This window comes from Gekko japonicus, unplaced genomic scaffold, assembly GCF_001447785.1.
Source record: "Gekko japonicus isolate JY-2015 unplaced genomic scaffold, Gekko_japonicus_V1.1 scaffold360, whole genome shotgun sequence".
Lineage (NCBI taxonomy): Eukaryota > Metazoa > Chordata > Lepidosauria > Squamata > Gekkonidae > Gekko > Gekko japonicus.
The window spans coordinates 998,076-1,013,574 of NW_015172015.1; the positions used below are offsets into that span (position 1 = coordinate 998,076).

At 44.9% G+C, this 15,499-nt stretch overlaps 1 protein-coding gene across 1 annotated transcript in view; it reads left to right on the forward strand.

The window, feature by feature from the left end:
* Window positions 1–13,259, forward strand: part of MBTD1 (mbt domain containing 1) — an 82,653-nt gene extending 69,394 nt beyond the window's left edge. The window contains exon 16 of the mRNA XM_015420363.1: window positions 13,008–13,259. Within this exon, the coding sequence (XP_015275849.1) occupies window positions 13,008–13,126 (119 nt within the window). The 3' untranslated portion in view covers window positions 13,127–13,259. The remainder of the gene's footprint in view (window positions 1–13,007) is intronic.
* The last annotated feature ends 2,240 nt before the right edge of the window (window positions 13,260–15,499 follow it).

A 15,499-nucleotide genomic window follows, 5' to 3' on the forward strand; every position in this document is an offset into this window, starting at 1 on the left:
GGTCATATTCAGGATACATAAAGAAAAATAATCTGCCTGGGGAAATTGTAGTAAGATTCTCGAAGAGGCACGTCAGGGATGCTATCATGAAAGCAGTTGCTGCGACACCCCTGAAGGTGGGGGAGAATGCTGTCAGAACGCTAAAGGATATTCCATTTGAAGTAAGACAACGCAGAAAGAAATACAAAGAACTTGTGTTTTTCCTCCAAACAAACTCAATTGGATATAAATGGCTGGTTCCAGAAGGACTAATATTCAAGATCAAGGAGAAGAAGGTCAAGATTGACTCTGTTCTTAAAGCTCAAGAGTTTCTAAAGGAGCAGCTGGGAAGGCCAGAGGACGAGAAAAAAGAAGAGGACGATAAGTCCAGTGGAGAGCTGGAAACTGGTTCGTCTGGTGAGGACTCTTTGTCTGAGCAGGGGGCATCAGCCCCGAAAAGTTCCTACAAACTGCGGAAGAGAGAGAAGAAGAAGTAAAGGCTGAAGGACTCTGAATTGTGCCTTTGAGAACTTTTGTTCTAGGGGATGATGGGGGGCACTGTTATTGGGCAATTAAATGTAACTGGGGATGGTTAAAAGGGTTAAAAGATTGGCACAGTTCATAAGAAGTACAAAGATGAAAAGTCTGAAGTATAAAAAGCTACTTGGAGCTCTCCTCTCTTGGGTTTTTAGTTAGTAGTGGGTTCTTTACTTTTTCCCTTATATGTAGCTTTCCCTTTCCCTTTTTTCTGTTCTAGTTTTTGTAGTGTTTAAAAAATCAATAAAAAATCCCCTCCGGGGGCTTAAAAAAAAAAAGAATAGCAACGAATGGATGCTTCACACGAAGCATACAAAAGAAACAGCAGTACAGTGTAATCTGTTCCCTCTCACCCACTTTTTTCTCCAGGATCTTTGAGCTACTATTTTTTCAGTGTTTTAATTATTTGATCATCAATCAGTCCTTTGGATATTGCATTTATTAAACTTTGACAATGTTTTGTTTTGCACTTAGCAGTTTAATTTTAACCATTTTTCATGCAGTTGTCATCATCATTTGCTTTATATCCTTTTAACCAAGACGAGATGGTCTTAAAAATTTGTCGGAATTGGATCTGCTTTCTATGCATTCAGCTCTAACTCATCTTCTGTAATATCTCAGCGTTTAAACTTTTGCTCCTTTAAACAATAATTCTTGCTGGAGGGGGCATTAGAATGTTAAATGTATTAATATCAAATAACATATATGTTTAGTAACATAGTGAGCTCTTAGATCCTTACTCTGGAGCCTTTTAAAAGTATTGTTCCTAAACGTTTCCATTTTACTAGATCTCTAGCCTACCCCCATCTTGGTACCTTGGACAAGAAGCCAAATGAAAACCAAAATTCAGTATAAAATCAATAAATGTCTGATAATCCCTTAAATAATCAAATGGGATACCAGTTAAAATTACCAGTGAAATCTACATAAAACGTTGTGCAGTGTTTTGTAGCAAAATTTCCAGCTGTGGCTTCAATGCAGGGAAAGGGAGTTCTACAATCCTAAGGGAACCAGCCTTTTCTCTGTGTTCCCATAATGATTTAGCTGTAGTTAAGAAGAATCTCATAGCTGCTAAAAGAGGCTGTAATTCAGAGTAATTACATCCTCTGAGTCTGGTGGGAATATACTGTGTTGAACTGTAAATGAAGGAGTGCATGTTTAAATATGCCTCGCATGTTGTTTAAAGCTAGAAGCCCTTATATTCATTCACTGGCACATCAGAAAGAAAGTTCCAATTGTTACGCAGGGGAGTCTTCACATAATAAAGGCATGATATTGTTCAATATAAACAGGGCTCTACCTAGTTATGCTGAATGATTCTTAAAAATTAGGATGCTGAACGATTCTTAAAAATTAGGATGAACACTACAAAGAAGGCAGTTTTAAGGCATCAAAGTAAGCCTCCTTTGGCTTAAGTTGAAACACACACAGTGAGTTGTGGCTGAAAGGTGATGAAACCTGCTATGCTTTAAGTAGCTCTTGCAAATCATCCAGCCTAACATGGGGCAGGCTCCTACATAGTGTATAGGCTGCCATTTTTACTTTTACACATACATGCATGTACACGCATGTTAAATCAGGAAACAAACTTGGCAGGAGGAGTTATGTATTTTAAGTACTGTTGTAAAGCCCTGGGTGACAGTAGTGGCACACCAGGCATTCTGAGAAGATAAATAAAAATCTAACTACTTGCTCTCTGAAAAGTGAAACATATAGGAGGCTAGTAATGTAGTTCTAAACCTATGGACTTCAATGACTTTAGATGAGTATAACTCAGGATTGCTGTCGATGTAGAGGACAAAGGGTGGGGGAAGAGGGAGAGACAAGACTTTGGAATGTGACCTATCATGCCAGATGTATAAGACCTTTCCAGGAGTTTGATAAAACCTCCATCTTTTTTCTCTGCAACCAAGCAGGTCTTCTGAGGAAGATTCATTTCCGAGCTTAAAAAAGACATCTAGAGGTCACCCCCCAAGCCATTGTGAGCCATCCTTCCTGCCCAAATGATCGATGGGAGGGGGCGCCTCCTCTCAGTTACTTTTTTGCTACCATTGAGGAAGGTTGTATTTTCACAGCTCTTGAGCGCTAAGAACAAAAAGAGGAGGAAAGGTTGCTATTTTCCAGCAACTCCCTACGGGAGAAAAGTACTAATATTTGTACCTTCAGGCCAGGAGAGAAGACAGGGTGAGCCGGACAGAGAGGAAATTGCACACTCTTTGCTGTGTGCTTCTCCTTTAAGGTTTAAGGGCTGCCTTAGCACTCTGCCTTGTTTTACTGGAGAGGTCTTCCCTTATTTCTCTTGGGAAAAGATGGCTCAGAAGACCCTCTTTAAGAAATGTACCAGATGCGGTACACAAAGGCATCACTCTGATGGACATATTTTGTGTCTTTTGTGCTCAGAGAAGAGCACAATGTGGAAACCTGTTGGGGGTGCCAACAATTCACTCCAAAGGCACAGAGTGATTGGATATTCCATTTAACAATAGTTTTGTGGAAGAAAGCCTCCCAAAACTGCCCCACCAACTATCTCAAAATTGCTGAGGTATTCCCTGGTAGCCCCGGGTCCATTGAGTCCATCAACCACCTGTTCCAAACCAACTTGATGCTGATCTTTCTCTCTGGATCCATCAGTTCCAAGGAGTACTTCACAACCGCTGATGAAGACGAGTCACTCTAGATCCAAATACAAGGAGAAGTCTAGATGAGAAACTCGCCCTCATCGGTCCTCTAGGTCAGTTCCTAGGAATCCAATGCCTGAATCCCAAGTTCCCTCCTCCATTCCACCAACGACCCCATCAGTGCACTCTGCCTCACAGATCTGTTTCAGAGGTGAATCCTGTTTGATCCAATGACAGCTCTGGATCCAAAACCGGCACAGATAAACTCAAGTTCTGTAGCTTGGCACCATGCATACCCCCCTTACCTTGGCAGCCATATCCATACTATATGTCCCAGGCTTATCTCCAGTACTGGCCAGAATGTCTTCCACCCCCACACCATGCTGACCAGGGCTTCTATCGGCCCACTCAATACTGAAGCCATCCATCTGCTTTTCTGTCAGTTCCACCAAGACATCGACCCACTATCCCTCTCTTGGATAAGAGAGATGAGGAGCTCAGACAGGAATCTAAACACAGCTCAGAGATCCCCTCTGATCCATCACACAACAAACCGGTTGGGGATCCTGCACTAATATGACCCAATGAGGACCTGGGTCTATACGCCGAGCACATGACTAGAATGGCTCAGGCTGTAGAGATAGACATTGTGGCCATGGAACACAAATTCAAGGTCAAAATTCTTGGTCAATTATACTCTGGTACCCCGAGCATGCTAGCCTTCCCAGTGTTAGAGAGTTTCAAAGACATCTGCAAGGACATCTGGAAAAAACTGTCTCTACCTCTGCTACCTCTAGGTGCATAGAGAGCCTCTACAGGGTTGAGATGAGAGGTTTTTGTCCACCTACCCACTGCCATCCTTCTTGATAACTGAGGAGCTTCAAAACAGATCTAGGTTATCCTTTCATTCCACCCCAATGGATAAGGAAGGATGGATGTTGGACTCTATATAAAACATACTCATCGTTGGCCCTAGCCTTTCGGGTTTATAACTTTCAGGCTATTATGGGGGCATATCAACTATTTCTGTGTCTAAAGATATATCCTTGCCTGGAGCTCCTACCTGAGGACAAAAGAGATCTGGCCAAGGTTCTCCAGGCTGAGGTTCTAAGATTGTCTAAACAGCAGATCAATGCTGCCTGATATTCGACTGACTCTGCGATCAGAACCATTACATCCTCCATAGTTCTCAGACCTGATGCATGGCTGTGCTGTACCGTGCTCTCTGTGGAAACCAGAAACAAGATAGAGGACTTACCTTTCAAGGGCACTACCCTCTTCTCAGAAAGCACAGACGACACACTGGCACAGATAAGAGATCCTTGGGTGTCACTCAATCGGCTGCTCCATATCCGAGGCACCCTTCTGACCTCGACAGGTATGGTTTGCCCCTCTCTTCAAGGGACCCAGAAGGGTCTATATTCACCTCCCGGAAGCCCCCGAGCTGTTGAAGATTGGACAGCTGCGGCAGCACAACATCCTTCACCTCTGCTTCATGGCGTGGAGGTTGATAAGTGACTAACCCTTCCCCTGCATATTTAGAAAGTCCTGCATAATTCCCGCAAGACATCTACCAGACAATCTTATGAGAATCAATGGAAGCACTTTGAAGCGTGGGCCTATTTGGAGGGCTAATCCCCCATATCATGCTCAATATTTCTAGTTCTCCATTACCTATTCACTTTGAAATCCCAGGGTTGGCCTGCTCCTCTGTAAAGGTTCACTTGGCAGCCATATCTCCCTTCTCTCATCAAGGGCCAGTCAGTATGTTCCCATCGACTTTCTAAGCAGTTTCTTATGGGGTTGATGAACACGTATCCCCTGCATCCCATTTTGGTTCTGCGGGGGTCTTTCTTTAGTGCTCTCACAAATGATGCTAAAGCCATTTGAGCCCATGTCCACTTGCCCATTGGACCTGTTGTCAGTCAAAATTTGTATTTTAGTTATAACATTAGTTAGAAGAGTTGGTAAGCTAGTGGCTCTGTGTGCTGAAACCCCCCCTCCCCCGGTTTTTTAAATTCTTTGTAGAACATGTAGTACTCAGGCCTAGTTTGGCATTTCTACCTAAGGTGGTGTCCATGTTCCACCTGATCTTCTTCGTGGTCTCTGTGCATCACACCTCTGGGATATAGTGTGCCCGCCCGCCCCCGATAGGTAAAATAGAAAGCAAAAGGGATTTTCGCACCCTTTCCCCAGTCACGTGCTGGGCTCCAGTGCGCATGACTAGGGAGGGGCACAACAATCCCGCCAGTTCTCTTCTGACCCCCGCGCTGGTAGGATCTTCTCTGCCTTGGTCAGTAACTTTTCTCTTTGGCCTTTTGGTTTTCTCCTGTTTTCGATGGATTCCTAGTTAGGGAAACAAAAAATAGTGTTAGAGAAATTGGACTCTTTCATTGTTTTTCTGCCTTGGCAGACTACTTCCGCCACCCGGCCTATGGCCAAATGGTGGGGTTTCTTCAAACGGTGCCTAAAGTGCGGTAGCAAAATCGCCCCCTTGACGAACACTCTCTTTGTCTCCTGTGCCTCGGGGAATCGCACCAAGTGGACTCTTGTGCTCATTGTGCCAAGTTTTCGAAACAGATGAGAAAGAACAGGGCTGCCAGACTTCATGTTGCATTGCTATAGTTGGCCCTTTCACCGATGGCGTTGTTGCAGGACACTTCGGGAATGCCTCAGTGTCAACTTCTGCCTCGGGGTCAACAACCATGTTGTCTTCGACACCAGCCCATTCTGATGTCGATCGACCGGTGCTGAAACGCTCAGTCCTGACATCCCAGTCCGAAGCCCACACACTCACCAAGAAGCATAGGGAGGGCAAAGGACAACCAGCCTGTCAAGCACAAGAAGCATAAGAAAGGTTCCCCTTCTAAGGCTCCGTCGACCCCTCGTCGGGCCACAGAATCGAATCCTATTGGGGCTGCTTTGCTTGACTCTTCTGGCCGTGGGCAGCTACAAGGTGCACCACCTTCACCTTTGCTGCATCCTATTCAGCTCACAGACGCTGAGCATGATATGGACTTAACACAGGTCTCTGGATCCTCCAATGTCAAGAGCCTTCACTCAGATCAAGGAGCGGGCACCTTTGTGCATCCTTCCCCGCATCGACCTGATGATCGGGTTTGGCCGACGGGACCGTTCCACCCCCCTCCACCGTCCTGGGACCAGTGTCAGTGGCAATATATGTATGGAGCCTATCCCTTTCCTTGCGGAATGCCATGGCTCCCGCCTCGCACGCCGGTGGACTGGGATCATCAATCCACCTCGTCTCAGCTCTCTTGATACTGAGACCCTCCCCCAGCATCGGAGTTTGCTGATCCACAACCCTCAAAGCTGATGGGCAAGCTGTATAAACCGCCGCCGCTGAGGCCCTTGCAGTTTAAAAGACCCATCGGAGCTGAATCCTTCAACCCCGATGCTCCCAGTGTCATTTTCGGAGCCTTCGGAGCACTGTCTCCTCCGATACTTCGTCGCACTCTGGGGATGAGCATCCAGATCTTCCGGTGGAACCCTCTCTACTGCAGCAGTTGGCTGAGGACCTCCCGATATCCCCATCAGAGGACCTCAAGTCTTATGGGGATTTTGTTAAGCGAATGGCTAACACACTGACCCTATCAACCGTTTAGCCTCCGCCTACAGTCACGGACTCAGTGTTTGATATTGTCCAGATGGACACGTTGATAGCCATCGCCTTGCCTATGACCTCGGTCCTCCTGTAAGCAGCCAAAGTTCCCTGGCCCCTCCAGCTTCCACTAACATCTCTAGCCGGAGAATAGATCACATGTACAAGAAGCAGGAAACGGGAGCTGAGTTTTTATTCATCCACCCTAAACCAAATTCGGTGATTGTCACCTCCTCTTCAAAGGGCAAACATGGTCATTCCTCAACCCCTGGTAAGGAGGGAAAGAAGTTAGACTCGGTATAAAGTTTTACTCCGTTGGAGCACTGGGTATCAAGACTTCCAACTACACTGCCTGTATGGGGAGATATCAATATGCTCTTTGGGAGCAGTTTTCTGAATTCATCGCAGCCCTTCCTGATGACCTTAACCGTCAAGCTAGGCGAATTCAAAAAAATGGCATGCTTTTGGCGAAGCATCAGCTTAATGCTGCCAAACACACTCTGGATGTGGCAGCTAAGACATTCACCTCAGCTGTCACCCTTCGGCGACACACCTGGTTGCTCTCCACAGCTTTACAGCAGGATACAAAGTCCTTTGTTGAGGACCTTCCTTTTGAAGGCAAGGGTCTCTTCAGTTCCATGACTGTTACTGTCTTGCAGGACCTAGACAAGAGTATCAAGACTTCTCGCAATCTGGGAGTTACACAAGCCCCAAAACACAACAGGGCAAGGTCATGGAACAAGTCATGGTCTCGCAGGTCCTCACTCAAGTCCTCTCCCAAGCCACAGTGGCAAAGGTCACCAAACATGTCTTCACGCCCTTATGGAAGCAAACCCAAGTTTTCACCGGGCACACAACCTATGGCAAAGGCTCCTGAGGCTCCTAAGTAGAGTCTTTGACTTCATCTATCCACACCTCCCACCCGCCTGTCTCCTTACCTGTCTGCCTGGCAAAGGATAACATCAGATCAGTGGGTTCTCTCTGTCATCAAGGAGGGATACCTTATAGAGTTTATCCAAGTTCCTATGACCTCCACCTTCGTACTCACTCCACCATCGAGTACACTCCTAGAAGAAATTCAGAACCATCTTCAAAAAGATGCTATAGAACCGGTTCCTGCACCCCAACATCACCACGGATTTTATTCCCGCTATTTTACAGTCCCCAAGAAGGTTGGAGGGCTCCGTCCAATTATAGACCTCAGAAACCATTTCTCGAACAGGGTGTGTGGATGGTGACTCTGGACTTGCAAGACGCGTATTTCCACATGACGATCCATCTGGCTCACAGGCTGTTTCTGCGTTTTGCTGTAGGGGAGGGACATTTCCAATACAAGGCCCTTTCGGGCTATCTACGCCCCCCCCCCGAGTTTTTACGAAGATGATGGTAGTCATCGCTGTCCACCTTCGTCTGCGCAGTGTATGAATTTTTTGTACATCGATGATTGGTTGCTGGTAGCAGATTCAGAAGCCATCTTGCTAAGCCACGTATATCTGACTCTAGGCACCCCAGAGGCATTAGGGCTAAGAGTGAACTTCAAAAAATCTATGCTCACCCCTTCATTGCAGGTCCAGTTCATTGGGACAATCCTAGACTCGAGGGTCTGCAGGGCATTTCTTCCCCCCAAATGAGCGGACAACATCACTTCTCTCATAAGCCTCTTATGTCAGCAAAGGATCTGCGAGGCAAATCCAATGCCTCCTTGGACTGATGTCTGCCACTACAGCAGTACTAGTTTTTGCCCGGCTTCACATGAGGCTGCTTTAGCTGTGGTTCCTCAGGAGGATCCACCCACAAGCTCAGCCCCAGTCCCAGAGATTCATCCTCCCTGCACAGGTGGTGGACTCGTTGGACTGGTGAGTGCTCCGTTTCACCCACCCGCCCCATCCTTGACATTCACCACTTATGTGTCACTTTGGGGATGAGGAGCGCATCCCAAGGGGATGTGTGTGGGCTCCAGGTGGGAGGCTCATGTGGCCCACAAACATATCAACTTTTTGGAACTGTTAGCCACCCAGTATGCTCTCAGGTCTTTTCGCCACCTGGTGGCCCATCACACAATAGCAGTCTTAACAGACAACACCACGGCTCTGTGTTACCTCAACTGTCAAGGTGGGACAGGGCCTGTGTCAACTGGCCCTTGAGATTTGGAATGAATGCCAACTGTGGGGTGTCTTCCTGATAGCCCATCTGCCCGGGTCCCTAAATTGCAGGCGGACTTCCTGAGCAGAGGAGGAACATCGTTGCACGAGTGGGAACTCAATTGGATATATCTCCACCCGATTTTTGACAGATAGGGCCAACCAGAAGTAGACGCATTTGCAACACGTCGGAATGTGAAATGTTACCTGTTCTGCTCTAGAGCAGGGAGGGACCCCCTATCCCTGGGAGACGGACTTCTCTAAGCATGGTCCCACAGGCACATGTTTCTCTTCCCACCGATCCCTCTTCTCACCAAGGTGATCAACAAGATAATGAAGGAACAGCCGCGGTGCATCCTTGTGACCCCATGGTGGCCCCATCAGCACTGGTTCCCCACTCTGCTTCACCACTCTGCTTCACATGTCCAAGGGCTCCTTCATTCACTTTCCAGCGGTGCCAGATCTCCTCCTTGCGCAGAAGGGTCAGGTGCTGCATCACGATGTGCCATATCTCAAGCTCACAGCGTGGATGATCCTGTAGAGCGGATTAAGAACAGGATAGACCACATCTTGTTGAACTGTTGTAAGCCTTCTACACGTATTTCCTGTGATGGGAAATGGAAGAAGTTGTTAGCTTACCTTAGCTTGTTGGGGTTGCCTAGACCCCCCTTTGGACTTGGTTGCAATTTTTGGTCTCTTGTTGTCCCGTTTAGATTTAGGCCTTACTTGTGCCTTGTTGCGCATTTATTTAGCCGCCATTTCCGCTAATCACCCTGCGGTGGATGGTTACTCTGTTTTTTCCCACCCGCAGACCAAACAGTTCCTTAGGGGCCTCAATCACCTTTTCCCCCTGTCTCGGGGCCCTACACCAGCCTGGGACTTACCTTTGGTGCTGTCTAAACTGATGGACAAGCCTTTCGAGCCCATGGCTACATGTAGTTTGCAACTCCTGTCATGGAAGATGGACTTCCTGGTCAGCCTGGAGAGTAAGTGAGCTGTCTGTGCTTTGCTGTGACCCACCCTACCTGAGTTTTCACCACAATGGCGTTATCTTGGCCCCAGACGTCACCTTTCTTTCCAAGGTTGTTTCGGAGTTCCACCTGCGTGCTGACATGGTTCTTCCGGTTTTCTTACCTGGACAGGACATGGCCTTTTAGAAAGTCCCCAGCCCTGTTTGTCTCCCATGCCCTGCCCATACAGGGAAAGAAGTTGTCATCTCAGCGACTGTCCAAGTGGATTGTGGAGACAATTAACCTGTGCTATCTACTGGCCAATAAGCCGCTCCTGGGACCGCTTCAGGCCCACTCCACTCCGGCCATAGCAATGTCCACGGCCTTCCTGAGAGGTGCATCGCTCTGTGATATCTGCAACGCAGCAACCTGGACCTCTCCTCACACGTTCGTGAAGCATTACGCCTTGGATGTACATCTTCATCAGCACTCTGCGGTGGGACAAGCTGTGTTGCAGGTGGTGCATGTCTAGGACCTTCAGTTCCCTTCTCCAGGTAGGCATATATTGCTTGTTAATCTCCCAGAGGTGTGATGCACAGAGACCACGAAGAAGATAAACAGGTTGCTTACCTGTAACTGATGATCTTCGAGTGGTCATCTGTGCATTCACACCACCCGCCCTCCTTCCCCGCTGCTTTCGGTCCTCTTGTCTTTTTTTTGCTCTGAGACTGATGGCAGCGGTCAGAAGGAAATAGGGGGATTGTTGTGCCCCTCCCTAGTCATGCACACTGGAGCCTGGCACGTGACTGTGGAAAGGGTGCGAAAATCCCTTTTGCTTTCTATTTTACTGATTGGGGTCGGCCCAGGCGCACTATATCCCAGAGGTGTGAATGCACAGATGACCACTCGAAGACCATTAGTTACAGGTAAGCAACCTGTTTTTACAGGATATTGAGCTGCCTGTGTTTTTCCCCTATCCCTCCTTTCCCTGAACATGTACTGCACACCCTAGATGTCAAGCGGGCATTACTGTTCTACCTCAAGAGAACATGACCATTAAGAAAATGGGTTATCTTCTTTATTTCATATGTTGGATGTAATAAAGGGAAGCAAGTGTCCTTGCAATCATTGTCAAGATGAATTGTATCAGCAATAAAACTCTGTTACGAACAGGCAGGGGTGTTGTCTCCTTTGCAAGTTCGTGCTCATGCAACCTGCTTGAAATCTGCAGATCTGCCACCAACTTGTCCACGGATGCATTTGTGAAGCATTGTGCACTGGACCGGCAGGCAAGAAAAGAATCTGAAGTTGGCAAGGCTGTCCTGTACTTGCTGTTCCAGTAATATATATAAGGTGAGAACTTCACTCCATGTCCTAGATAGTAGCAATGGGGGACTGCACAGAAGACCAAAGATGAAAATGAGGTTGCACCTACCTGTAACCGTTGTTCACTGAGTTGTCTTCTGTGCAGGCACACATTCCCCTCCCCCTGCCTGCCCCACTGTGAGTTCTCAGTTTAGATTTTGTCGTGGCAACTCAGGATCGTGTGACCATTTGGGCGGGAAGGATGGCTCACAAGGGCTCAAAGGGGGAAGGACGCCCTCTAGATAACTTTTTTATCTTGGAAATGAATCTTCCATGGCAGGCTTGCTTGGATGGAGTCCCAGTGTGTGTTTGCACAGAAGACACCTTGGTGAAACAGCCGTTATAGGTAAGTGCAACCCTGTTTTTGTTTGTAGTTACAATGCTTTTATGTACTGAGGTAGATGGTATTGTAACAGTAAAATTGGGGGTGGGTGCCACATTAGTAGAGCCATTGTTTCCAGTATATGAGACAGAGTTTACTAAAGTAGTATCTACTCTGATAGGTGGTAATCTTTCCATTCATGGGGGAGCTTTCCTGTGGTGGAAGGAGCTTTGCCCTCATATATCAGGCTCTTGCATCAGGAAGGATTCTTTGTGCTGGGGGAAGACACCTCCACAGATAGAATGGATCCATGGGAATCAACTCAAGTAATTTAAGAAGATTTAATAGAGATATAATTAATCAACTAAAATGTCTTCACTTGGATAACGGCCCTGTTTATTTTGCTGGCAGTTCTACAGTGACAGTACATGAGGGAAGAAATCACTGCTTCCTGTGGTTTAAAGTTTTTACTAAGCAATATAAGAGCAATAATAAAGGATAAATTGCTTCCTCCCTACCTTGGCCCACAACTATAATCTTTGACTATCAGTCATGAGAATCAATGTGTAATTTTACAAGGAGTGTTGAATTTGGACTCAAATACAATCTAGGTTCAAAGTCCTACTTCTGGTAAGAACTCATTGTGTGGTTTGGTGGCAAATAACTGTCAGCATTTTCCCAGTCTGTACCACATGAGTAGTGGTGAATGAATGATTTTGGGGAAGGGGATGTGAGAACAAATAGTATGATTGTAAAGCACTTTACTTTTTGATAAGTGCTATTGAAACAGTAAATGATGATAGTGTAACTAGGTTGATCCAGTGTATTGGACCTCTTTGCCAAGGGTAATCCATCAGTGGGATTTTCTTTGTTTTGAACCCAGCTTTCAGTCCCATTCTTTGATCGAATGAATCCCCTCCTTAGCCACTTGCATGTTTCATTCTTTTCTGTCATTAGAGTTAGAATGTTTCTCCTCAAAGATTCCCATGAGACACTGTGGATCATGATGATGAGGATTCTGTTGACAGTGCAAAGTAAATCTCTCTAAAATTACTGGATGGAAATTACATTAAAATCCTTACAGTATCCCTATGTACATCTTTCCCCCCCCCCCCAGGTCATATTTTTAATTTCAGCCCACCAACATACAATTTTAACTGTTTTATACATTTTATTGTGACTTGGCATATGGTGCCAACTTATGTGAGCCGCCCTGAGCCCGTCTGCGGGGAGGGCGGGAGATAAGTCCAAGAAATAAATAAATAACTAAACTCTGGGAGGTTTTCAGTATGCATACTGAATTTAAATTTTAGTTTTCCAGCATCAGATTTGGGGCTTACGCTTTGCTGCTTGCAAATGTAGCATCAAAAGTTTGAGTGTTGTTGGTCACTTCACATAAAATTAACTGCAAAGAAATGTTCCCAGTGTCTTCATATATTCACTGAATCAATTTTTAACCTCTTTTTCCATGTTTAGTATCTTCACTGCAGCTGAAGGAGGAGTTACTAGATGGAGAAGAATACAGCTTTCTTCAAGGAGCATCTGATCAGGAAAGCAATGGATCTGCCAGCCACTACATCAAGCAAGAACCCTAAAAGGCACTCTTTGAAGCCTGTATAAAAAGAGCCTTTCTGCAAGACTGACATTCCCATTCTGAGGATACAGTTGGACAGCTTCTACTAAGGGCACTTTGCTAATTGGAGATAAGATTTCAACTGAGAATTTTTGGAGGGCAAGGAAACTATTTTAGTGAAAAAAGAGTTTTCAATTTATTACAAAAAATGACACTTTTGTGTTGTATTTGAAGCTTTTGAAAGAATTTTTGTAATATTTTCAAGTTCAGATTTATTGTGCGTTGTTCAAAAACGAAAGTCTAATTTTTTGGGTAAGAATTAAAAGCTTAATGAGCAGGATTGCAGAAAACCCTTGGAGGTTGGTAGTATAGCTGAAAATGCAAGTGAACTGTCATAATAAGTGAACCTTCTTGTACAAGCTAGGAGATTCTGAATTTTAAAGCTACACAATTCATATAATCTGTCCTTTCCATTGTCAGATCTTGCAATTAAAATCTTAGGGTGGTGAAAACATACACCAGATAAGTTGGAATGGAGTCTGAATGGAAGAGTATTTTTTCAAAAAAGTGACAACATGCTTGTTATCTACTTGAGATTCTATTAAATCATGTTCTAGTCCAGTCTCTGTTGAGGTCAGTGAATGGTGGACTAGATATAGCTGCATTCTGGTTTGCATTTTGAATTCTTGGTATATTCAAGCAAATGATCAGCAAAGTGTCAAGGGATTTCAATTGAATGATTTTAGAATGGCAATCAGTTTGGGAGTTTTGTCTTGTGCAAGGAAAGGGTGATATACTATACTTGAAAGGCCCTTTTATGCAGAAACAGCTGCAGTTTGGCGTTTCGTCTTACTGAAAGACACAGATGAAGTGAGAAATGCAGCATGGGAAGGTGCAAGTCTACTTTGGGAGCTAGCATTTTGCTTTCTCACCTGTGTGGAACAGCTTTTAGCTTGAAGTGAATTAACCTGGTTTGCCTGAAGATTGTGTTTAGGCATCCTGTTTTCTTTGGCTTGGCTGCTGATAGTTTGAAATCAACATCTTTTTCAATAGCTGGTTGTGACTGGTGTAGCAAAAATGCAAGAATGCTGAATTACCTAGAATCTTTTTGCAGAGAGTTAAATCTGGATATCAGCAGATGGCTTTAGTCGTGGAATTGAACATGCTGAAATCTCCACTCTGCGGTGTTGTGACAGGATGATGTGCGTCAAGAGTTTTGCTTTTACCAGTAAGGTTCATTAACTAAACTCTCAGGAATTAACTGCTTGTGTTCTATAAAGTGCTTCTGGGTCATAGCAGGTCCTATTTAGAGCAGTATAACTTGTCCAATTTTTTAGAGTAGGATTTAGAAGGAATTAATTCTTTTGATTAACCCCTGCAACGTTCAAGCCTATGACTAGCAACCCACAAAAGCCCCAGATATAGTTTTTTTGGCATGTCATTGTTTTTGAATTTTTAAAAACACACAGAAAGTTGAAAACCAGCAATTTGATTATTTTCTTAATTATCTTGCTCTGTTGGGTATATACCATTGTTGATATGCAAAGGTTTACCACATTCTATGCAAGAGGGGATAATGGTGTAAAATTTTGTAGTAACTACTGGAAGTACATTTTTTCTGTATAGTATAGGAATGTATGAGAACAGTTTCTAGTAATTTTTTTCATATAGTTGGGCCATTTTTGACGACTCCTTCATGTATACATATTTTAAAAACTGATTTTTGGTATCAGACGCCTGTGAATTTAGGCAGTAATTCGATACTTTATGTCCTATAATGATTATGGTCATGATCCAGAGAACTGAGGGGAACCTCTGGGTCTAGCTGGGTCTTTTTCTGAGCAGCATGCTACCCCCACCTCATCCTTAAAAGTTCCAGTTGTGTTTTAAACTTCTCCCATTTACAGAATGGCTCATAAGCAACACAGGAGGGCCGCTTTCTGGAAGGGAGAAACAGAAAGCTGTATTGTGTGCAGACATAAAGAAGTTCACTGGATCATAGACAATATTAATTTCAAAAGTCCTCGTCAAAACAGTGTAACTATCTCTTTCTTCTCTTTTTTCTTCTAGTAATATAGTGTTACTTTTCATTTATTTCTTTAAAGCCAGTGCCTCCCCAAACAATGATAACCCATGTCACCTGACTGTCCAGCTTTTGGGACAGAATGATCTAACAGACACAAAGTCCTGAGGAACTTGTGACCAAGACATGGTAGTCATCTACTGTTTTTCCCATTTGGTGGCAAGGCTCTGTCAATCTGGGCCATACATAATCAAGATAATAAACTATGGAGGACTAGCAGAAAATCAAGATTACAGTGAACTCATGTAGTCAGACTCTGAAGGACTTAGAGTAATGCTTTATATTTCTTATGATTTCAGTAGGGACCACTTG